General features: G+C 38.2%; 5 protein-coding genes across 5 annotated transcripts; 2 read left to right on the forward strand and 3 right to left on the reverse strand.

The window, feature by feature from the left end:
* The first annotated feature begins 1,884 nt into the window (after positions 1-1,884).
* On the forward strand, positions 1,885-9,073 carry LOC125209204 (calmodulin-binding transcription activator 2). Its single transcript, XM_048108809.1, has 12 exons — positions 1,885-2,049; positions 2,743-2,862; positions 3,364-3,499; positions 4,267-4,309; positions 4,457-4,598; positions 4,681-4,782; positions 4,939-5,034; positions 5,129-5,637; positions 6,229-6,917; positions 7,381-7,951; positions 8,242-8,574; positions 8,768-9,073. The coding sequence occupies exons 1-12, from the start codon at positions 2,010-2,012 to the stop codon at positions 8,879-8,881; spliced, it is 2,895 nt and encodes a 964-aa protein (XP_047964766.1). The 5' UTR covers positions 1,885-2,009; the 3' UTR covers positions 8,882-9,073.
* A 2,375-nt stretch (positions 9,074-11,448) lies between these two features.
* On the forward strand, positions 11,449-14,279 carry LOC125216201 (probable protein phosphatase 2C 9). The gene is made up of 6 exons (XM_048117857.1): positions 11,449-11,630; positions 11,747-11,822; positions 12,280-12,519; positions 13,099-13,375; positions 13,527-13,681; positions 13,766-14,279. Exons 2-6 carry the CDS (start codon positions 11,796-11,798, stop codon positions 13,898-13,900), a joined length of 834 nt encoding a protein of 277 aa, XP_047973814.1. The 5' UTR covers positions 11,449-11,630; positions 11,747-11,795; the 3' UTR covers positions 13,901-14,279.
* LOC125216199 (metacaspase-1-like) lies at positions 14,247-16,155 on the reverse strand. Its single transcript, XM_048117856.1, has 5 exons — positions 15,833-16,155; positions 15,177-15,501; positions 14,918-15,035; positions 14,518-14,718; positions 14,247-14,455 (listed from the first exon to the last, which is right to left on the reverse strand). The coding sequence occupies exons 1-5, from the start codon at positions 16,077-16,079 to the stop codon at positions 14,399-14,401; spliced, it is 948 nt and encodes a 315-aa protein (XP_047973813.1). The 5' UTR covers positions 16,080-16,155; the 3' UTR covers positions 14,247-14,398.
* Positions 16,156-16,525: 370 nt separating this feature from the next.
* On the reverse strand, positions 16,526-19,270 carry LOC125216198 (lysine-specific histone demethylase 1 homolog 1). The gene has a single exon (XM_048117855.1). The coding sequence runs from the start codon at positions 19,181-19,183 to the stop codon at positions 16,712-16,714; it is 2,472 nt and encodes an 823-aa protein (XP_047973812.1). The 5' UTR covers positions 19,184-19,270; the 3' UTR covers positions 16,526-16,711.
* Positions 19,271-20,009: 739 nt separating this feature from the next.
* LOC125210762 (UDP-glycosyltransferase 85A8-like) lies at positions 20,010-22,657 on the reverse strand. Its single transcript, XM_048110342.1, has 3 exons — positions 22,058-22,657; positions 20,595-21,145; positions 20,010-20,510 (listed from the first exon to the last, which is right to left on the reverse strand). The coding sequence occupies exons 1-3, from the start codon at positions 22,560-22,562 to the stop codon at positions 20,133-20,135; spliced, it is 1,434 nt and encodes a 477-aa protein (XP_047966299.1). The 5' UTR covers positions 22,563-22,657; the 3' UTR covers positions 20,010-20,132.
* Between the last annotated feature and the right edge of the window lie 796 nt (positions 22,658-23,453).

The following is a 23,453-nucleotide window of genomic DNA, read 5'->3' on the forward strand; positions in this document are numbered from 1 at the left end:
CCGGTGTACCGAATTTACCTTCGGCGAAATCTGACTAATCATCTCGACCGGATTTGCAGATTAAGGCCAAAATCTTTAAATTACTATACTTTTACCTTTTAGTTTAATGCTATATAACATTGCACAATATTCTTGTTTTAATAATTTAATAGTTATTTAAAGAAATTAATAGTTTTGTTAATTTTATTATTTGAATAATCATATACAATCTCTTTTGACATTTTTAAATTCCATATCATAACCGTAATTGCAAAGACAGCAGCGAGACTTAAGGCTCTGTTTGTTTGATCAAATTAAATGATTTATGAGATTATAATTTTCCAGATTATGATTCTTGAGATTTACATAATTTATGATTATATGATTACTATGTTTGAAAATATATTAGGATTTTAAGTTCGATTGAGATAGACCTTTTGATTTTATTATTTTCCGAGTTGCAGACTAAAATAAGAAACATGATTGGGGGGTTTACTAGTCAGCGACTAGTGAATTAGCAAACATGATTCACAACATATTACTATTGCTAAAAAGTTACAAAAAAAATGGAGCCTAAAAATATTTCATCAAGCAAAGTACTATTATGTATTATGTACTGTATCTCAACAACATATGATAAGACTTAGTCTTCATCGATTGGTTTGACACAGTCAAACTGTATGCAAGATTGAAATTATTTTCTAGAGTCTCTTTTGTCCACATATTGATAATGTTGTCTTCTTACAACTCAATATTTGACTCACATATCAATATTACATTATCTTGTTATTTATAATCACGCACTAACATGGCTAAGAACTAGACATAACTCATAATCTAATACTAGTAACTTCATCTTTTTTCTTAAAATGGTGTTTAATTAGTTAAGTGGAAAAAAAATGAGAGAAAATATACAATAGAAGATGAAAGTGTTGATTTATAGTAAAAAAAAAAAGATTTATCTTGGTCATTTCAAAAAAAGAATACATACTACTATAACTTTACTTAACAAGAAACTGAGGGAGGTATTGATTGGATAAGTCTATCCCATGGAAAAAAATACGAATTCAAATATGATATTGTTTGTAATTAGTAAAAGAGAGATTCCAAAACATATAACTCAAACAATTGCTTTGGATCCTTTCTACGTTTCTGATTTTGTATTCCCCTCACCTAATTGCCTCCACTGGAATGACCTTGATTAAACTTTTAATAATCGCGATTAAGCGTTAAAGAGCCATTTCTATATATAATCTTTTATTATCAAAAGATGGATGGAGGTGGGGCCATGTGTGATCGGCTGACCTAATAGTCATTCCACGACTACGAGTACTTGAAAATTATACAAGTATATTAAATTAAATTTTATTATCAAATGTTCGTTAATCCCATAAGTTCTATTTTGGGAATTTAATTGATATATATATTAGCAGTGCGAAATGAATACATTTCATAATTTCAACTTATTAATAATGAAACAAACATATAGATACAAAAGCATATAGAGTTGAACATTTGTAGGATACCAACAACATTGTTACAAAGCTAAGCTTTTACCATTGTTTATAACTTAAAGAATACTAGTTGAACATTTGTAGGATAGCCACAATATTGACCGATAAAAATAACTCAGACTTCTTACCAACCCCCAATTCTAGATTTATATAATCACTAGATATTTAATAAAAAATGAGAAATAAAAATAAAAATTATATCTTGTGTTTTGATATTATCAAGAGAGTTTATTACTGTAGTTTAATGAGATTTTGTCAATTTTTATTTCACAAGAAAAAACAATTAAGACAATAAATATCTGTATTTAGACACGTGTCGGAAGTCCATAGGCTACCACAAGTGTCGTTGACTTTGTTTTAGCTTACCTTCGTAGAGTAAACGATTCCATTGTAATCTGATTCATTCATTCTCTCTCAATAATTCAGCAGAGATATTGTGGAGATTTTATATTAGATTATCCATCCATAGATTATGAGCTGACTGGGGAGTTGTTGTGCTCTGCGATCTAGGGATTGATGGCTGAGAGCGGATCGTATAATCTAGGGTTCCGTTTGGGTACCCTTCTAATTTATCTAGTTCCCCCTTTTCAGTTCCCGAATTTGCTGAATTAATGTTAGTTAGTGGCATAGAAATTAGATTTGGTTTGAAGCTTGAATTTACGATGTTGCGATAGAGTACTTATGGAGGGGGGAGGTACCAATTAGGCTGCGATGGGCATTTCTTCTGTTTTATCTCAATTACTTGTTAATCTAGCGGATTTAATTTTGTTTGATCGATCTCCAGTGCAAATATTGTAGATTTTGATTGGTTCTGTGAGAGGTGTAGCTCTTCCGCAGCTAGTGCATCATTTTTCACCATTTTTGCTTGGGTCTTTGATTTGTATCGCCCAACCTATGATGTACTATGATGCAGCAATCGAGAAGTGTTTTAGGATCTACAACTTGCTATTAATGTTTAATTTCTGAAAAAGTTGAATTTGCTTGTTACTAGCTGGTTATTCCATATGTAAAACTAGATTCTCGTGACTTTAGTTTATTTATGAGAATTTCAAAATTTAGGTAGTGTAATCAATCCTTTAGTTTAATCCAGTTTCATTGATATGCACAGTTTTGAATGTTTAAGTACAAATCAGCTTTCTCTATTTTCAAATATGTATGTTACTGCAACCTGGCTGTATAAGGAATTTTTTTGTCTGTAATATGTTTGATTGTTTGGTAGAAGACCTAATTTATTACGTTTAAATTGCAGATATTAAGCAGATACTATCGGAAGCTCAAAATCGGTGGCTGAGACCTGCTGAAATTTGTGAAATTCTTAGAAACCATGAAAAGTTTCATATTTCTCCTGAGGCTCCGAACAAACCAGTTAGTATGTCTTCTTCATCTACTCAGTATTATGTTTGCTTCATATAATTTTTGTTTATGGTTCATTTAGTAAGTTAATTATGAAGAAGTTGATCTATCTAGTTTTATTCTATATTTCTCTTTGATCTGGCATTCTTATTGACTTATGGAATCATGTTATAAGTTAGGATCTAAGCAGGGAGGAGCCAAGAATTCATAGTAGAAGGGGCAAAAAGTACATGGAGAAATGTTAAAAATTGAAAAAGGGGCAATTAGTGGAAAATTAATCTAAAAAATTCTATAGTGAGTTATACATGTATATTCGTAGTAAAACATGAGCAGGGTCATTTTCCCCCTCTAGCTTTATGCTAGATCCGTCCCTGGATCTAAGCAAGTTATATAACTTTATTTTCTTGTTATTCTGGTCTGTCTTAAAAATTTGTTTAGTGACAGTCCTTTATTCTTGTATCATGTAGTAGAACATTAGCTAGAAAGCAATTTTCTAAAGATGGAACGTTATTTTCAGGTGGTTCTGTTTTTCTTTTCAATCGTAAGATCTTAAGGTACTTCCGCAAGGATGCTCATAACTGGAGGAAGAAAAAGGATGGGAAAACTGTCAAGGAAGCACATGAGAAACTGAAGGTAAGCCATTTGATAGGACTGCACTCTGACCGATAAATGTAACAATATACTCCCTCCGTTCTGCGGTAGTAGAGTCATTTCTTTTCAGCATGGAGATTAAGAAAGAGATGTATAATGTATTAAATAAATAGATACTAAAGTACTAGGAGAGAGTGAAAAGTAGAGAAAATAAAGACAATCTCATATTATGTTGAACTTGATCTCAATTCACTAGCTATAAGGTTACAGTATGTATAAGCACTAATGCCATGTGAATGTTTTAACCAGCAACCACTAACTATTGGTGGTAATTATCTAGTTTTTACCTGATCCATGATTATCGTGGTATGTGTTTAACTGTATAAGAATGGAATCAAACCTGATTTCTAGAGCTATGGTCTTAAGGTGTACTGGAGCTTAGATTAACTAATAATGACGTATACCACAGATGATGAATTGGCTCTCTAGCTCATTTTGTTCGAGACTACTTCATACTGAAACTTGCTGAAATCTTGAACTATTATCCTGCCACTTGAACTGTTGTCTGTTGCCTCAGCTCTGTTTGGACTTGTATGTTTTTATTTGGCTTGATGCATATTCTTCAGTCTTGCTAACTTACAGTTATCATATGTACACCATTTTATTTATCATATTTGATGTATCTTTTATAAATCTTGCAAAACTTCTGACTTCTTAGTGCTTTACTCGGGAGGTGTTGTTATTTGATCCATTCATCAACTCCACTCTTCCATATCTTAAACCAATCGCAGCAATCAATCAGTTCTTATCAAAATTTCTAATCGTGCAGGGATCTCATGCACATAGTGTTTGTCCACTATTTGGAAGTCAAGGTCAGATGTTTTATTTAAGAATAATATGGTTTTGCTGTGTGGATTCTTTTTCATATTAAACTTGATGTAATGGAATTCAGATATTAGGAAAGCTAAAGGTATAGCTTTTAAGTTTTTTGCTAAAAATTTATTTTTTACCCTCTCCAGGGTAATAAGACAAACAACAGCTATGCTAGAAACAGTGACAGAGTAGTACCGAATTCTGAAAATGAGAGCTCACTAACTTCCAGTTTCCGTGGAACAAGCCCAACCAGCACCTTGTCTTCGGCATATGAAGATGCTGAATCTGGTACCTCTCCCTCTCTCTATGAATGTCGGTTTTGGTATTAAGATGATGTAATTAATATCTTGTTTTCTATGTGGAACTTCAGAGAGCAATCACCAAGTAAGTAACACACTTCATTCATATTCGGAATCCCCATCGATTGATGATACTGCCCAATCAAGCTCTTATAATCAACTTTTTAATTCAGGTATCTATTTCATGTTTCTCCTCCTTATTTTCTGTTTTATTTCCATCCCTGTTTATGTGAAAGTGGTGAAGTAGAAAGTGCTTTCATTTCTATTTATTGATTATTTTTGTCAAGGAAATCAAAATGTTTCTGCTCTGAATTACTCATCATGTTTAGGGGTTAATAAAAATGACGGAGGCAGTTTTATAAGTGGGGCTCAAATCACAGAAGGTTTGCCATCATGGCAGGAATTTTTGCCAGACCCAGCTGCTGGTATTGTTGTATATAACACGATTCATACCCAATTACCCATTCAAACAATTGCATGTTTTTTTACTGGACTTGCTAACATGCTGCCCTTGAACAGGAGAGACTGCTTATGGACAAGAATCACAGTGTTTTCTTCCTGCCCAGGACAATTGGCAGGTGCTTAATGCATTGCTTGATCAGAAATCTCTTCCTTCAGATCAAGGAGAGCAATCTGGGCAAAGAAACATTCAAATGTTCCTCTCAGATACAGATACTGGAAATGCAACAAATTCAAATATGGAGGATGGAATGACGCTAACAGGAAGTGAAAGCTACTCTTTCCACCTGAGAAAGCCTCTGATTAATGGGTTGCAAACAGAAGACAGCTTGAAGAAAGTTGACAGCTTCTCCCGGTGGATTGCTAAAGAAATTGGAGAAGGTGGTGATCTAGATATGCAGTCAAGTAATGGACTTTCTTGGAGTAGTATGGGAAGCGAGTATGACCCTATTATGTCAGCTCAGCTGCAAGTGGATACACATACACTGAATCCTTCAGTTTCGCAGGACCAGCTTTTTACTATTATTGACTTTTCACCTAGCTGGGCTTACTCAACTTTGGATACAAAGGTACTTCTTTCTGTTATCAAGCTTCCACAGAAGTATGGTCATGTTATTATTGGCACAAGTTGGACCTATGCATGGACTTTAAAGGAAATTAAGTATGAAATACAAAATAAATAGAAGGAAACAAAGCATACCTAGGATGAAAAGACACAATTGCTCTTGCCTTTCATATCTATAAGTTTAGTCAACATATCAATATTGTTGCTCTACTAATATGGCTTGCAGCGGGTAGCGTGAATTAAATACGAACTAAATAGTAGGAAATACACAATGTTGCCTCTCATTGTGTATTTCTGTGCTAGGTCAATATGGTAGTTGAAAGGTGAAACCATAGTAGGGTATGGTTGGTTAAAATGGGAAAATAGAAAAATGGAGATAGTTACAATGGTTGAGGGACATTAATTTTATTCTTCCCCAACATTGAAGTGAGACCAGTTCCTGAGGAATAGGTTATCCAATCACTATTCACATATCCAATCCTTGTTACGAACATAACACCATTTTAAATTTCATTCCTGTTCTCTCATCTCTATAATCATCATCCAAGTACCCCCTCAAGATTTGCTAACAATATCTTTTCGTGACATCAACCAGGTCCTCATTACTGGAAAATTTCTTACGAGCAGTGAAGAGTTTTCTAGATACAGATGGTCCATTATGTTTGGAGAAATGGAGGTTCAGGCAGACGTTTTAGCAGATGGTATTCTTTGTTGCTGTGCTCCATTACAGAATCCGGGACTTGTCCCTTTCTATGTAACTTGTTCAAACAGGTTGGCTTGCAGCGAGTTGCGTGAATTTGAATATAGGTCTGGACCAGACCAAATTATTGGTTCTATCAATTTAAGTGGAGATAATGCTATTATGATGCATCTCTATCAGAGATTTGAGATGATATTGCACCGTGAACCTGTTGGAAGTCCTATACATTCTGGTGGAAATGAATTTGAAAGACTGAGTGTAACCAATAAAATAATTTCAATGATGGAGGAGAATGACCTGGAGGCAGAACTTTCAGAAAATGATGGGGCACATCTGAAGGTGATTGGGGAGATGCTCCTTAAAAAGCATCTTAAAGAAAAATTTTACTCCTGGCTTCTAAGCCGGGCCGCTGATGATGGTAAGGGGCTTACAATGATTGACGAGAGAGGTCAAAATGTGTTGCACCTGGCTGCTGCTCTAGGTTTTGATTGGGCCATCCAGCCAATAATAATCTCAGGAGTTAGCATAGATTTCCGTGATGTTTATGGTTTTACAGCACTTCATTGGGCCGCAGCTTATGGCAGGTAAAACTCAACTTTTTTTTATGGAAACCTATCTTCTCATAAAATTCACCTGAATGGCCAGCTCCAATTTAATTCCCTTTTTTCCTCGAGATGAGGTTATGTTTTTTTGAGCAGAATATTCTCTTTTGCTTTACTGATGATAATTGTCCTTCTATTGTTTATTAATATCACGCTGCTCCTCTGACTCTTCATTCGTTTGCAATGATTGGTTATTTTTTATTGGTAAAACACATGTATGGAAGTTTGACTTAAATTAATGTTTATAACTTGATTTTGATATAAGAATTCTGAAATATGTCGTGGATGATCTTCAGAACCATAGCTTGGTGTTAAAAAACTAGCATCCATCCTGTGCTTATGGATTACGTTGGGTGTCGTAGAAGAAGAAAGAAATGAGAAACATTTGGAAAACGGAGAGGCTAAAGTTTTGACTACTTTTCTCACTATCTCTTATTGCTTACAGGGAGGATGTAGTTGCTGTCCTTGTTTCTCTTGGTGCATCTCCTGGACCACTGACGGATCCATCAGCTGAATACCCACTGGGTAGAACTCCTGCAGACTTGGCTTCTTCTAGTGGACACAAGGGAATATCTGGCTTCCTTGCCGAGACGTCCTTGACGTCACACCTCTCAACTCTTAGAGTAAATGATGGTGGAACTGCAGAAGTTTCTGCATTTGAACCAATACAGACAGTTTCAGAACGCTTAGCAGTTCCAAGAACCGGAGCAGATGTTCCAGATACACTTTCACTAAAGGATTCACTTGCTGCAGTATGTAATGCCAGACAAGCAGCAGCTCGCATACACCAAATTTTCCGAATTCAGTCTTTTCAGAGGAAAAAGCTTATTGATCAGGAGTCTGATGATGAGTTGCTGACTCCAGATGCTATTTCTCTTGTAGCTGCTAAAACATCCAGGCTTGGTCATTCTGATGGTATGGCCAATACTGCTGCTCTACAGATTCAGAAAAAGTACCGTGGTTGGAAGAAAAGAAAAGAATTTTTACTAATTCGTCAAAAAATTGTCAAAATACAGGTGCTTTTCTTCTCTTATATCAAGCTGTGCTTAGTTTTGTCTCTTTTATAGTCTTAGAATATATTAGTCTTTCCATTGGCTAATTATATGTTACTTCAAATAATATGACACAATGCTACTTTAATCTTCCAAAATAATGCTGAAGTAGTGGTCTGTCACCAACTCACCATTGCTGTATGTGTTATAGGTCTAAGCACAAACGTTACTCATCGTAATAGATTGCTAGTATTTTAATCTAAAAGTACCAACAATCCTCATTAGAACTGACGTTTCTTTGGTTTTGGCTGAAGGCTCATGTCAGGGGCCATCAGGTGAGGAAGAAATATAAACCCATTATCTGGTCAGTTGGAATATTGGAGAAGGTGATTTTGCGGTGGAGACGCAAAAGAAGTGGATTGCGTGGATTTCGATCAGATGCCGTCCAGAAAGAACCGGATGCCCAGAGCAGCTTGCCTTTGCCAGTGCCAGAAGATGATTACGACGTTCTAAAGGAAGGAAGAAAACAAACTGAAGAAAGGATGCAAAAAGCACTAGCAAGGGTCCAATCCATGGCTCAAAATCCAGAAGGGCGAGCTCAGTATCGTAGGCTTCTAACTGCTGCTGAAGAGTTTCGTGAAAATCAGGTAGTTATAACTTGAACTTGATTGATGAGTGAGAAAAGCATATATGTACAATGCGAAATGCATATTGACTCAACTATATAGGTAGAAAAACTTGTTGATTGTTATCAGTGGTGATTTGGTCGAAATTAAGGAAACCTCATTTTCTACGGCTGCTAATGATCTTGCTGAAATACTGAGTGTTTGTGTTGAGCAGGATGGTTCGGATATGTCATCGATGTTCCCAGAAATGATGAGCGCGGACGAGGATCTGCTCGACATTTCCAGTCTATTGGACGACGACACTTTCATGTCTCTTGCCTTCGAGTAAGTGCATACATTGTAGTCCCCTCTAACTACAGGAAGACATCAGTGTATTAGTATGTGTAGTTCTTGAGTTTGTATATATAATATACACACATCTCTATGTTGTAGAATGTCTATAATCATTTTCGATAAAGCTCTTTGGTCATAATATGGCTGCTGGTCACACAGTGAGTTAATGTTGAAACCAATTTACATATATAACCTTTTTGATATACTTTATGTTCTCTTAAATAAAATATAATTGAACTATTCTTATCTCTACTTATAAATATATTCTATTGGGATGTATATTGGTAGACATCATTTTCCTTTTTTTTAATCCTCCATTCTTCTTGTTCTTTATAATAAAAGGTTTTAATTCAACCATTTTATTCCAGTATTCTAAAATCACTAAGTAACAATTATAGCCTAAAATTACATTATCAAGTACCAACAAGATTTAAAATTTGGAACTTAATACCAAAATTCATCAGTAAGGAATTTACTAACTAATTTTATTCTATCAAATTATTAAACCATAGTACCTAAATTAGTTTAAATACTCAAGAAATAAAACAATGATTCCAAATTCTCAGAAATAAACCATAGGATTTGATATATTTTTTTCTCTTTCTTGGTTCAAAGTTCAAACATAATATCCTAACTCACAATTTGTACGTAAACAAGTTCAACTTGGGCATACACAATCAAATTAGACAAAATTCCCCAACTTATACAATTTTAAACTTTGGATCCGTACAGTATCCATTCAAGCTCCAACTTTAATTCCATCCAAGTTTTGTTTAATGGAGTATTACTCAAATTATAAATTAGGATCAAAATAATCTATAAAATAGACTACCATTTCACAACTTAATAGAGCTAAAATTCAGCTAATTCATGAGGCTAAATCATGGGAGTTAATTCCATGGGCAAACTAAAACAAAAGATTAAACAAAATCATCAGGTTTCCAAAGAAGGATCAAGTCCACCCCTCCCTCGTCGGCCCAGCAACGCAAACTGCCTTCCACCGATTGTCGGTGCTCTTAATATAGTATACTAGTACTACTTTCCTTTTTTTTTTGTATTACTTCAACCAATTTATCACATACAAACTACTCATATGGTCAATGGGATATTCCATAAAGACAGAGTGGTGTTTCCACTGTAAAATGTGTTACTCCTGTGAAGGGAATATCACAAAAAGGAAAATATATCACTTTTGACTTTTCAAGTGAGACGAGGGAATATTGTTTTCTTTATTTGCATGCCAACTGTAATCCGGGTCTTAAATTAAATCTAATTAATTAATTTAACTAAAATTAATAGGTACATTTACAATTCTTAACCAAAATACCAAATTTTGTGTATTTTCCAAAAAATAAATAAATTCTAAACATCTTTAATTTTGATAATCTCATAGATTTTCAGTTACACGGAGTAATATTTTTTTTCACTTTCTCAAGCTCAGTTACTATTTCTACATTTTTTAATGAATATAGTTTTTTTTTTAACAATCTTCGAGTTTTCGATCTTAGGAATAAATTGAGTTAGAAAACTTTTTACAAATTCGCCTTTCTAACTTTTTGTTAGATTAGTCCCATATCAATATTCCAATTTAAAAATTACCACTTCAGTCACAAAAAATAATCATAATAGTAGACGAATGAGTTTTAATACAAAATTGATAAGTGAGAAAGATATAGAGAGAAAAATGGTTGAAGTATTGTTATTAGAAAATGAAACTCGCCTTATTAGAGAGAAAAACTTACCATAAACGATAGAGAATAATTTTAATGGATGATATAAATGAAAAAATATGACCATTTCACAGGATGAAGGTAATATAAATCTAATAAAAAAGTCAACAAAAAATGTGATTAAATGCCATTTATCATTATTACTAATAACCAAATCTATTCAACTCTCATAATTGGTTTGCAATGAATGCACCATTTATTAGTACTACTAATATTTAGACAAGTCAACTAGGTTTCATAATTCATTAAATTTTGATGTGCATTACATTCATATCAAATACACAACGATAATGATATGCGCCAAATATTTTTTTGAAAAGTATACAATGCATACGCAATATTAATTAAATCATTACATTATAAAAGTAATCCATAGAAATAAAACTCTTTTAATTTTAGTACGTTCTATAAAAGTAATCCATTTCCGTTTTAGTAACTTTTCCTCAATACGCAAAATATGCAAATGAGATTGAACCTAAAAGCACTCAAATACTGTATTTCATTGCTTCGCATCATATCACTCTGAATTGTTAACATGAAACTTTCATGGTTGAAAACAAAAGTGGAATAATGATTACCAAGAAATGTTTTTTTTCATTGTTAGGAAATTTTCGGACAGGACTTCATATGAAAATTAATTAATGATGGTAATAAATACTCATGTTTAGGGAGTAAGAAACAAAGTAGAGTCAAACCAAAACGAATTAGTGAATTTGAAAGGAGACGTTGACCAAAGTTAAATTAATTACACAAACCTGATTTCAGTAACCGTGGAAAATCCAATAACCTTTTTTCACTCTCTTGTTACTATAAAAATCGAATCGAAAAGGGGAAAAAAAGAAAATCAATACATCAAAGTCAACAAAGGGGGGAAGAGGGCTAAAGCGTGTTGGCAGCCATTCTTGCCTGCACTCCAGCGAATCCCTGACCCCCTTTTTCCTCAAGAAATCAGAAGCCCAAGTTTCCATTTCATTGTCTGTGTCTCGACTTGTTGAATTTGGGAGCTGTAGATCGGTAAGTTGAAATCTTGATGATGCCCATTTTGTGATGAAGAGAAAAGTTTGAATCTTGATGGATTTTGTTGTTTGATTGTTTCTGATCATGATTTTACTTGTTTTGCAATGATGCAGGCTGTGGATTCTCACTATTGATTTGAAAGGGTGCATGCTAGTTTGAGAAATGGATAGTCTTTGCTGTTTTAAACAGGTGAGTTTTTACAGTTGTTGCTGTTATTACCTTGTTTGAGATTTAATGGGTTTTGAATTCTGATGTTGAATTAACAATTCATGTGTTTATTTATAGTATTTGTGTGGTGAGCTTATGTCTTAACTTGCCTCATGGTTTTGCTTGTGCATTTGCTTTTAATAGGAGTTTTAGGAGCTATGGCTTGTGGTGTTTATATGTTAAAGCACACAAAAATCGAGCTTTGATGTGTTATCCGACATGAATGTGTTTCGAATATGCTGTTTTATGTTTTATTATCAGCAGTCCGTAGCATTTTCAGAGTCGTACGCCCTTTCTGATGATTCACATAATTAATCTTGTCGTTTATGGTATGGTTGTTCTCGGCTGCCCTTTTTAATCACGGGGGCGTGATCAATGTATGTTGATTAATTTAAAAACCATTGGTGTTTTCTGTAGCTGACTTCTTCTTTTTCTATAGCACTCAGGAGGGAGTTCAACAGGTGGCTCCGGCAAGGGAAGTGGCAGCCGGAGCCATGTCAAGTTTGGATTCAGTTTGGAAAAGGGTAAAGCAAATCATCCCATGGAAGATTTCCATGTTGCTAAATTTGAACAGTCCCAAGGTCATGAACTCGGACTGTTTGGTATCTTTGACGGACATATGGGAGATAGCGTGCCCGCTTACTTACAAAAGCATTTATTTTCAAATATAATTAAGGAGGTTAGTCGTGTCGCTGCATGACATAAATGTTCTCGTGTTTACATTTGCTACTCTCGATCTATATTGGTATTGGATATTCACTGTAGGACTTTTGTGATTCGGCCTTAAAGTAGAGTTATGGAATCTTTCGATGCGGTATTATTAGTGCATCAGATGATTCGTATCTTTTTCTGTGAATCGAATTTACTGAATCGTAATCCATGAAACCCTTAGCAAAAGTGCAAAGCCTTTCTTCTTTGAAGTCACACAACCAAAAAAGTTAAGAAGTCCAACCAGTTGATTGGTTGTGCTCTCCAGTTAAAATCGACGACTCATCTATGAACTACAGTTTACTCGTATGCTAAACCAATTCCTTTTCTTTTGCGTAGAGTGCAACGTATAACTACTCCAAATACAAAAGTTGACATTTATAGTAATCTAGCTAGATGGTTGTGGGAAAATTTTCCTTGAACTTGCAGTATCAAAACGCAACGTATGCTTATCTATGAGGATATAGGATTTTTTTTTGTCCCCAAAACTTTCTCCTTTAGCTCTTTTCGTTCGTTATCAGAATTTAATTAATTCGACGAATGTTATCAGGAGGACTTTTGGAGGGATCCTCTGAGGTCTATTGCTAAAGCTTATGAGAGAACAGATGAAGCCATTCTGTCTCACAACCCTGACCTTGGTAGGGGTGGGTCCACTGCCGTTACTGCAATTTTGATCGATGGCAGACACTTGTGGGTGGCTAATGTTGGAGATTCACGAGGCGTGCTTTCCAGGAGGGGCCAGGCTATACAAATGACCGTTGATCACGAGCCCAACACTGAGCGAGGAAGCATTGAAAACAGAGGCGGATTTGTCTCGAATATGCCAGGTGAGAATTCGTACACGTGTCTCAAATTGGCAAATATCACTTGTTTGGTGTTTGTTTCGCCAAATTCATTTTCTGATGCTGCTTTTATATCCGACCACGTGTTAAAAATTAAATCTTGAAATGATGACGTTATTTACGCGCGCATAAACAGGAGACGTTGCCCGAGTAGATGGTCAGTTGGCCGTATCTCGTGCTTTTGGAGACAAGAACTTGAAGACACACTTGCGATCCGACCCTGACGTCACAAATGCTGAGATAGACGCTGAAACTGATTTTCTCATTCTTGCTAGTGACGGTATATGGAAGGTTCGATTTCTTCTCTGCCTCACCTCTATGTCATCATCTGCTCACCGACGGGCTCACTAACGCCCACAAATTTCTGCCTTGCAGGTGATCTCCAATCAAGAGGCAGTCGACATCGTGAAGAAGATCAAAGATCCCCAGAAGGCAGCGAAGCAGCTAGTGAACGAGGCACTGCACAGAGAGAGCAAAGACGACATCTCCTGCATCGTTGTACGCTTTTAGCCTCGTGGTTTTTGTACATTGTGCGATACCATCCATTATCCAACAGAAAGATTCATATTCAGACGATTCTGCTGCCTAATTCGTCGCGCCCCTCCCATGTGATATCAACGTATTTGCTTGATTTCTCTTCCGTTTGTGTAGATTTGTTCCATTTTTTCTGTTTCTGTCGCGTAATTTGCAAGAGACTACAGTATAATATTGGTGTAATAATTGAAGTAGGTTTATACAGCTGCAGCCATTTCTGCTGTGGTTTGATCTCTATTGATGAAGATGAAGACATTTGTTTTAAGGTTTCAAATTGATTGTATTTTTTGTTTGCCAGTTGTAAACTAGTGACTGAATTTGATGATAGTAAGATTTTTGGAATTCTTTATTATGAGTAGAAATACTTGCAATTTTCAAACATACTTCTTTTACAGTAGTTTTCAAAAGCATCCACGTCGTGATAAGGGTACGAAAATGATGACGAGGATGGTGACAACGACGACGACAAACTGATCAGAGCTTGAACTCTGTGTTGGCGTCGAATTCTTCGGAAGACGACAGCAGAGGATCCTGTCAAACATATCTCTATCAGAATTTAGCTAACTATCTGCAGAATAACTTTGCTTCTATACCTGCAAGATTTTGCGAGTGAAGACACGTCGGAGGCGGGCCCGGGCGCATCCTCCGCTGTGATCCTCTTTCTTGAGGGATTCGTGCATTTGCAGAAGTATCTCTCTGTAGCTGATCTTCCTCTTGCTCGTCACCGCTGCTTTTACTGCTTTTATGAAGGTGTATGTCATTGCCCCCGTGCTGTTCTTGTCCGTCGAGAAAGCCTGTTAGACAGGGGCCGAGCCAGGAAATTTTGAGAATTTGAGAAGAGGCATTTAGTGAATTTATTAAAATAAATAAATTTTATGATAGACTATATACAGGCATTTGCCCGGCTCTGCCCCTGCTGCCAGGCAGGCCGACATTTTCATGTTACATATCGTATTTTCGTTTTACGATCATCATCAGAAAGAGAATACAAACTGTTGTATCTGCAGCCTGTTGATAATCTTCACATGCACTAAAGCATATGGCCTTTCCACCACTTGTGCCTTTAAATGCATTCCTTCCTTCCTCAGGACTATTGTCATCCCATTTATTCCTAACAAACAAACAAAAAAGTTCACTGTTACGAAGAACTTATCTCAAAAGACTAATCTATCAAGAGACAAAACTCATTTAATCTATAAATCTGAAGTGTCAATCGAAGAATTCATCCCAAAAGACCAGGTGAAGTTGTTACGTGTTTATGTTGTAGACGAGTGGCAAGTCTAGAACCGTTCCGCTATGGCAAGAATCAACAATGGCGTGAAGAGTTACGCCCTTGATCAGCGGATTAACCAAAGTCTCATTAATATAGTTATCGAAAATCATGCCATTGGTCTCGAAATCCAACGGACATATAGTCTCATCGAAGCCATCGATCTCGTCGCCATGGATACCGCGCTGCCGGAGTCCATGACCGGAGAAGTAGAACACCAACGAGTCTCCCTCTTCAATCCCTCTCATCAGCCACCGGAAACTATCCTCTATGTTCTTCCTCGTCGGCTCAAGGTACGTCTCTTTTTCTACAAATTTTAAATTTCTCTTTAAATTCACCATTAGTATTGACGTGTTTTCCTTTTATAGAATGAAAAAAATGTTCTCGTCCGGGGAACTTTTTTTTTTTCTTCTAAAATCACCCAAAACGAGAATTTGGCAACGTAACAATTGATAAGTAAAAATGGGAAAAAAAACTATCTTTAAATACACCATTAGTATTGTCGTGTTTCCCATTTACGGAATAAAGCAAAAAAGTTCTCTTTCAGGGAACTTTTCTTTTTTTTTTTTATAAAATCACCGAAAACAAGAATTTTCGCGATGTAACTATAGAAAAGTAAAATACTAAGAAATTTTGACCTGCAAGAATGAGGATGGATTCAGGAGGGAAATGGAATTGATGGATTAGAAGATCTCTCATGTTCTTCATGTCATGTATAGTCCCTTTGAGTTCGAACTTCTTCTTCTTGTAGCTGATGCAGCAAAGAAGCGCCCTCTTCCCCCTCGCCGCCTGTCTCAGGGTGATCGGGGCAGGCGACAAGGTGTTGCCTCGGTCGCCCGAGTTTTTCTGGCGGCGAGTGAAGCAGAGCCCCTTTGATTCGGCCATGATGTTTGTCTGAATGAAGCCTTGCTTTGTTATGCTCAAGACAAGAATATATCATGTTAAGCTGAAGATTTTTTTTGGATTGTTTAATGTGTGATAAGGGGACTTGATTCTTTGTCGTTGGATGAGATTATGGCTTTATAAAGAAGAATCAGATTCCCTTAAGGAAAATGTTGGCTTGCTAAGGTGCATTACATCCGTCCGTCCACGGTTAAGGATCTCAAGTTTCATTTTCCGTCTATCCACAATTAAATGTTTCATTTACTTTTTATTTCATTGTCCCACAATTAAATGTCTCATTTACTTTTTATTACTTTTGACCATGGGCCTTATATTCCACTGTTCTACTAACTTATCTCACTCCCACTCAATTAGCTTTTTCTACCCACTTTTTATTAGATTTTTCAAAATCCGAGCCAAGTCGACTTATGTCACATAATTTCCCGTGATACATAGAACAAATCATTTCATTCCACAATTTGTAGATGTTATACAGTAGAAATTTTTTTTTAACTTGAGCTCCCAAGGAGCAATCTCTTCAACTCTACAGTTGCTTCTAAAATTAGAAAAAGTATACACCCAAAGAGTTGAAGAATGGTACAACTTCCTAAAACATCAAGAATCAATTATACAGTCTAATTAGGAGTGGATTTCACTGCCTTTATTCTCCTGATAAGAGACTCAGCAGCGTTGCACAGGCTGCTTATTCCGACCAACCTCGTCTTGAATCCGTGAGCCAACATCTCCCCCCTCTTTACATCGTCTTCCAAGCCATTCAGCTCGACAGCCTGCTTCCTCTGGAGCAGCCCATACAGATGGATATAATCCGAATCTGAATTACCACTCCTCACTGAAACTCGTAACAAAGCATCAGATTCCATATCTGTTGACTGTGGATCGAACACAACAGAAAAGCAGCCAAATGCAAGGTCAGGGGTCTCAAACAGTGGATCAACACTGTTGCTTTCGTGATTCGTGGTATTCACTCTAGCTCCTGCGGCTGGAGCGACTGATCTTCTCCTCGTCACCCTCATTATATGTGCGGCCTCCCTCATCCCGCTGAGAAAAGCTCCATGCATTGTGGCTGGATACTGCTTGTTAGTCGCTTCTCCAGCAAAGAAAACTCTATCTGCAACGCTCTCTGCAAGGATATCGTAATCATCCCCTGAAGCACCAACTGCAACATAAGAATATGATCCGTACGAAAACTGATCCTGACCCCAACGTGTACAAACTGCCTGAATTGGATCTGGAACTGCAATTCCTTTAGGGCTGAAAATGCCCTTCAATATATCCAACACTTTGTTCACAGATTCAACCGCAGAACTCTTTTCAAACTTAACAGCAGCTTCTCCGGCCACAAGAGCAATAAGGAGTGGCCCACCGGCCACAGCACAATAACTGTAAAAAAGAAAGTATTCACCTCTCATACTAGGCTCCTCGGTCAAATGCCCAAAGGTATCAATCTCTCCACCCCAAAAATCATATGGGAACAAAATGGCAACTTTGTTCAACAACCCGAAACCTAATCTATCAATTGCATCCATTTTTCGTTGAGGAAGCTCAGGCTCAAAATCAATTGTCCCTCTCTTAAGCACTCCTAGCGGGACTGTGCAAAGCACCATGTCACCTTGATACTCCTGCCCTCCGGCATATACCCTAACTCCATCACTGCCGTATCTCACAGAACTAACTGGCCGTTCATAAAAGATCGGAAGGTCCTCAGCCAAAGCTCTAACAAGCCTCCCATTCCCCCCAGGTATGAAACAATGATCCCCACCCATTTCATAGGGATCATCCTGATCCCAGAAAGCCATAGACAAATTCGACAACAGTGTTGCATTGGCATACTCAAGATTCGCCAAATGCCAATCCAATAACATCCTCTCCAATGGCTCCTCAGCTACATTATACACATGCCTAAACGCCTCCAATGCCGTCCCCAACGAAATATCCACGCTCCTAATTTCCTCCATGATCCCCTGCCTAAGCTTACAAACCCTATCCAGCAACTTATTAAATGAGCTCTCCACTTTCGAATCAACATCAGAATTAACCATTCTTCCATTAGGTAAGTACAAGGGGCAAATATCCCTCACCTTATGAAGTGGCAATCCAAGCTGGCGCGCCAAAACACCCAACGGATTCCCATTGATTCCGGTTAACACGCTCCCACCTAAATCCGCAGCACCAACAACACTTCCATCACTTCCGCTCATTCTCTTAGTCCGAACTCTACCCCCGGGCCGGGCCCTGCCCTCAAGAACGACAACCTTGAAGCCTAGGAAAATCAGCTGCCTAGCGGCGACCAAACCGGATAGGCCCGCGCCAATCACGATCACGCTTCCCAGCGGCAATTCGTCCGAAGACTTGCTCTTTACATCCCTGATCGCTGAGGCGATGCCGAAATTGATGTATCCGTAGTGGAGGAGGAAGTTGTAGGCGGAATTCACGAGGTTTTTGTGCTCGACGCGTATGGACTCCAGCACCTGGTCCCTGGTGAGCCAAACGGCGACGTTCGAGCGCCAGCGGGCGAGAATGTGGTTGCGCACGATGATGTAGTTGGCCTGTTCCGAGCCGCCGATTTGCGGGACGACGTTCGCCTCAATTTCTTCCTCCGTCAGTGTATCGACGGGAAACCCTACCGAGATTGCAATTAGGGCTTCGATGTCGACCTCCTTAGAGAGATCGGAAGGACCCCTCCGCTTGCGGAGGTAACCGGTCAGAGCATCGGCATCGTCGTCTTCGTCGGCAGCGGAGGCGGAGGCGGCGGAAGGCTTCGTGTGGGGGCGGAGAACGCGCAGGCGCGAAGCCGTCGAGGAAATCATGTCAGTGAAGATCTTCTTGCGACGACGTCGTCTCTTGCGCGGTTGGGCTTCGGGCTGGGCCGGAGGTTCGGGGCCCGGGATGTTTCCGGAATCGTTGGTTTCGATTGGTTCGGCGCCGGTGGCGGAATCGTTGGTTTCCATCGGTTCGGAACTGGATTTGGGATCGGCTTGAGAAGCGACAGGGTCAGGAGGCGCATCACCTTCTGTGGGTATAGGGATGGTGGAGGTGGACTCTGGGATGCAGGTGGTTGACTCCGGCGGCGGCGCCGTGGTTTCCATCGGTGGAGGACGATGACGGGGACGGAAATTAGGGTTTTGAAAACGCGCCTATTGTTTTACTTTTACCGGTTTAGTCTTTTAGGCGTAGAATTTGGGGAAAATACGTGTCACAATTTTGAAATATTAGTGGTCAATTGAGTAAACTCATTCTTAGGCCAAAGTCTTGATTGCAATAAATATATTCAACTCACTACTTCCTCTATTATAAATACTATACTCCTTGCAATAAATACATTATTAAGAAATGAATAAACGTTTCAAAGAGAGCAAATGAGATGCATTCCATTGAGGAGCCAACACTACATTAATCTCATTTTTAATTTACAAGGGATGTAGAGCATCCACAGTACACGCCCCAATCGGCAGCCTAGCCACCGACGTGCGGCTAGGGTGGTATTGCGATAGGCTAGCCGAGAGGAGGAGAGATAAACGCCCGAGATCTAGGGCATGGCCGAGCCGGCTAGGCGGTTGCTAGGGCGACTATTGCGCGGCGACCGCCGAGTCACTTTTTTAATTTTTTTTATTTCTACTCTAATAAATACTCCGCACTTTATTTTTAAATATTTGATAAATACTAATTAATTTTGTATTTGTTATTAATTTGATAAAATGAATTAAATGGGAGGGCTAGGCTAGGACATTGGTTAGGCTGTGAAAAAGACATGAGGACTTGTAGAAGGAGTTTTAGGCCGGATTGTTGCTAGGGCATTCCTATTGCTAATGCTCTTAAAAAATTGGTGTTGTAGGTTCGAACACAATGAATAATTAACAATATATAAAAAATAACTTAAAATTTAATCAAACGCCACTCAGTCACTTACTCGAATTTCATCCCAACCACAACTTCCATTTCAAATATTCGGTGATAAATGTTGATAGCTTATTTCAAATATTGCGTAGAAAGTTTAAATTCACAAGTTCACAACCAAAATGAAACCAAACCAAAGATCTAAACCGAGAGCTCCTCAATCAATCTCTTGAAATCCGTAAAAGAAGAGCCATCAACCGCGACGGCCTCCTCCGCATTCCTCTTCCACTCCACAACATTCTTCCTCATCTCCTTCCCCTTCTCCCCCTCCATCATCTCCCTCACCATCAACTCCACCTCATCTCTCTTCACATCATTATCTATCTCCATCCCAATCCCCCACTCCACGCACCCGTACCGACAATTCGTCTGCTGCTCCGCGAAAAACGGCCAGAATATCATAGGCACCCCGCCCCCAACGCTCTCCAGAGTCGAGTTCCACCCACCATGCGTCAGAAACCCCCCGATCGCAGGGTGCTTCAGCACCTCCTCCTGCTGGCACCAGCTCACCATCATACACTACGCCAAAAAAAAAAATTGTTAGTAGCAAATTTAATCCGCTAGTAATATCAGCTAAAATAAAATCGGGCAGTAACATTATACATTGTCCTTGGTCTCCGCCAGGAACTCAGGAGGCAGCATGGTGGCCTCACCGGATACGATATCCGGGCGAATGATCCACAGGAAGGGCTTCTTGCTATTGGCCAGCCCCCACGCGAACTCGGTCATTTGATCTGCAGTGACGACCGTGATGCTGCCGAAGTTGACGTAGACAACGGAGGCGGGCGCCATGGTGTCGAGCCACGCGATGCATTCGGCCTCCTCTTTCCATAGGCTGGAGGTGAAGGGTTGGTCGTGGGCGTTGACGTTGGTGTCTTCGTCTGGCAGGAGGTGGAGAGGGCCGATGGTGTGGATTTTGGGGAAGGTGGAGGAGAGGGCGGCGAGGGCGTCTCGCTCCAAGGCGGAGAAGGTGTTGATGATCAAGGCTTTGGCTGTCGGCATGGCGGCGGTTTGTTGCATCATGAAATTGAGGTATATGTCGTCGATGTTTGTGGTTCTGATGAAAGCTGGGATGTCGGCGAGTCTTATGTTTTTCATTCCTGGGATCCACTCGATTTTTGTTTCTAGGTATCCGTTCGTCAATTGCCTCATATCTATGTAAATCAACAAAAAAAAGTGTTGGACAATATGTAAATTGTAAAATTTTATCAAATTTTAGTTAATTCTATAAAGTTTGAAATCAGACTATTAAATCATGAAGTTTCAACATCTTTCAATATTCAAAATAACAAAAGAACGAACTCAAATCAATACTCCTTCGGACCTTAATGTCCTATTTTCAAAACTTATTCAAAATACAATTCGATCAACCTTCTTGATTATTAACTTTTTCTTTAAACTAGGGGAGCAAAGTTTGATCCTTCAAATGTTTATATTGCAAAATGACAAGTTGACTTAGAGGATTAAATCAAAAGATCAATTCTATAAAAACATTTAGAAGTACGTACACATTTATTATTCAGCACGTCCTAAGCGTTGTACTCAGTTAATTTATTATAATGGATTTTCAACTCTATGAACGTGCAATTGTAGTAAAATATACCCCATATACAACGGATGAAGTTTCCAAATTAATGCATTTAATAAACAACAATATTTTTACTAAACAATTGAAACAATTCATGGGCTAGCTTCCAAGAATGTAATTTACATACTCTATTCATTAAAATAATGCTTGCAACTCTTGAAGATCTCCATGCTTATTATCTTATGCTATATTAAATGCTTTGACAGTCGAGAGTGTAAATTAATTAATTAAAGTAGTGTCCGTTTGAATAAAAGTTTATACGCCATTGATTTTTACCAGTGGATTGACGACATCGCTTAAAAAATTTCCGCTGTTAATACCCAAATATGTGATGATCACTAAAATCTCAAATTATTTTTGCTTCATTATAAAATACTTCAACTATTGGAAATATATATCATAAAAAATAATCATGAAGAAATTAAACTAATAAAGAGTTAGAAATATTAAAAAGTAAAGGAATTGAAGAATGGATTACCTTGAAGAGGAGTGTATCCCTTGTGAATAAGATCCTTATAGTGCATATACCCCAAGAGACCGCAAGCGCTAGCGCTCCAAAACATGACCTCCGGCACCCCGAAGCGCTCCGCCGCCTTGAGCGTGAAGCTCATCACGCCGTCGGAGACGATGCAGCTGACCGGCGCGGCCGCGGAGGCGTTGAGCTTCTCGATGAGGCCGCAGAAGGGGTCCAAGCAGGCGGTGGGGATGGAGACGCAGAGCGCGGCGAGGTCCTGCGTGGCGTCGGCGTCGGAGGGCGGGAGGCCGTCGGGGATGGCCTCGAAGCGGAACCCCGGGAGGCCGGCCACGGAGGCGGCGCCGTGGGAGCGGATGAGGCGGCGGTGGTTGTGGTCGGTGTTGACGAAGGTGACGAGGAAGCCGCTGCGGTGGAGGAGCTTGGCTAGCTTGAACATTGGGTTGATGTGCCCCTGCGCCGGGTAGGGTATGCACACGGCGTGGGGTTTGGGCTTTGAAATGGATGCCATTAATTGCTTCTCTTCACACACTACACACACTTATGTGAAATGAAAGAAGATGTAAAGTGGCTTTGATATAGATCGATATGTAGGAGTAGTATTTAAATAGAAATTGGACTAAGTGCAGAGGATAAAGTTCGGTTGCTATATCTGTTTGTTTATACTTATACAGAAGTTATCGTTCCATGTTTTATATTTGATCACGTGAACTTAATTACTCGTACAAGCGTCCATGTGAAGATACGAAATAATTAATCCACATACAATTAGGTATTAGTGAAGAATATAGTCTGCTATAATAGAAAGAAAAATTATCAAAAATTGAAGGATACTTACTAATTTCTTGTTTTTATGTTTGACTAGATTAGACAACGCATTGATTCATTGTTGAACAGTCAAACCGTCCGGTCCTGTGCAAATTTTAAAACCTTGGTGGAAACCATCCGGCCCAATAGTACAAGTCCTGTTTTACTATTGTTTTCTGCTCATTTCACTTTAATCATAAGTAAATAAATTACATGGAATATATATTCTAATAGCTTACTAGTATTTCATTTACTTTCTTTATAAAACTAAAATATGGTACTACTAGTAGCTAATAAGCTATTGATCTCATTTATTGTCATTAATTTTTACATTTAACTCCTTGTACGCTCTAGAAAAAATTTATGTACATTAAAACGGATATCATTGAATTGAATATCAACAATTATGGAGTAATATATTATTTTGCACTCATTTTAAGATAATTCTCAATTAATCACTCTACACAAAACAGTTAGTTATAATGGCTTTATGCAACATATATATATACAGCATGTACCAAGCACGAATAGTTAACCTAGCATCCCAAGTTAATTAAATGAATTCAATAAAACCCAATTTAAAACTGAAGGTAGT

The sequence above is a fragment of the Salvia hispanica genome, chromosome 3 (genome assembly GCF_023119035.1).
Source record: "Salvia hispanica cultivar TCC Black 2014 chromosome 3, UniMelb_Shisp_WGS_1.0, whole genome shotgun sequence".
NCBI lineage: Eukaryota > Viridiplantae > Streptophyta > Magnoliopsida > Lamiales > Lamiaceae > Salvia > Salvia hispanica.

Excerpts from the sequence above, each read along its gene's own strand:
- LOC125209204 (XM_048108809.1), top strand. The coding sequence starts at position 2,010 with ATGGCTGAGAGCGGATCGTATAATCTAGGGTTCCGTTTGG. Across the intron at positions 2,050-2,742 it reads TAATCTAGGGTTCCGTTTGG|ATATTAAGCAGATACTATCG; the intron begins GTACCCTTCTAA and ends TTTAAATTGCAG. Across the intron at positions 6,918-7,380 it reads TGGGCCGCAGCTTATGGCAG|GGAGGATGTAGTTGCTGTCC; the intron begins GTAAAACTCAAC and ends TATTGCTTACAG.
- LOC125216201 (XM_048117857.1), top strand. The coding sequence starts at position 11,796 with ATGGATAGTCTTTGCTGTTTTAAACAG. Across the intron at positions 13,376-13,526 it reads ATTTGTCTCGAATATGCCAG|GAGACGTTGCCCGAGTAGAT; the intron begins GTGAGAATTCGT and ends GCGCATAAACAG. Across the intron at positions 13,682-13,765 it reads CTAGTGACGGTATATGGAAG|GTGATCTCCAATCAAGAGGC; the intron begins GTTCGATTTCTT and ends TCTGCCTTGCAG.
- LOC125216199 (XM_048117856.1), bottom strand. The coding sequence starts at position 16,079 with ATGGCCGAATCAAAGGGGCTCTGCTTCACTCGCCGCCAGAAAAACTCG. Across the intron at positions 15,502-15,832 it reads ATCCATCCTCATTCTTGCAG|AAAAAGAGACGTACCTTGAG; the intron begins GTCAAAATTTCT and ends TAAAATTTGTAG. Across the intron at positions 14,456-14,517 it reads TCACTCGCAAAATCTTGCAG|GATCCTCTGCTGTCGTCTTC; the intron begins GTATAGAAGCAA and ends TATGTTTGACAG.
- LOC125216198 (XM_048117855.1), bottom strand. The coding sequence starts at position 19,183 with ATGGAAACCACGGCGCCGCCGCCGGAGTCAACCACCTGCATCCCAGAG.
- LOC125210762 (XM_048110342.1), bottom strand. The coding sequence starts at position 22,562 with ATGGCATCCATTTCAAAGCCCAAACCCCACGCCGTGTGCATACCCTAC. Across the intron at positions 21,146-22,057 it reads GGGATACACTCCTCTTCAAG|ATATGAGGCAATTGACGAAC; the intron begins GTAATCCATTCT and ends TGATTTACATAG. Across the intron at positions 20,511-20,594 it reads TGGCGGAGACCAAGGACAAT|TGTATGATGGTGAGCTGGTG; the intron begins GTATAATGTTAC and ends TTTTTGGCGTAG.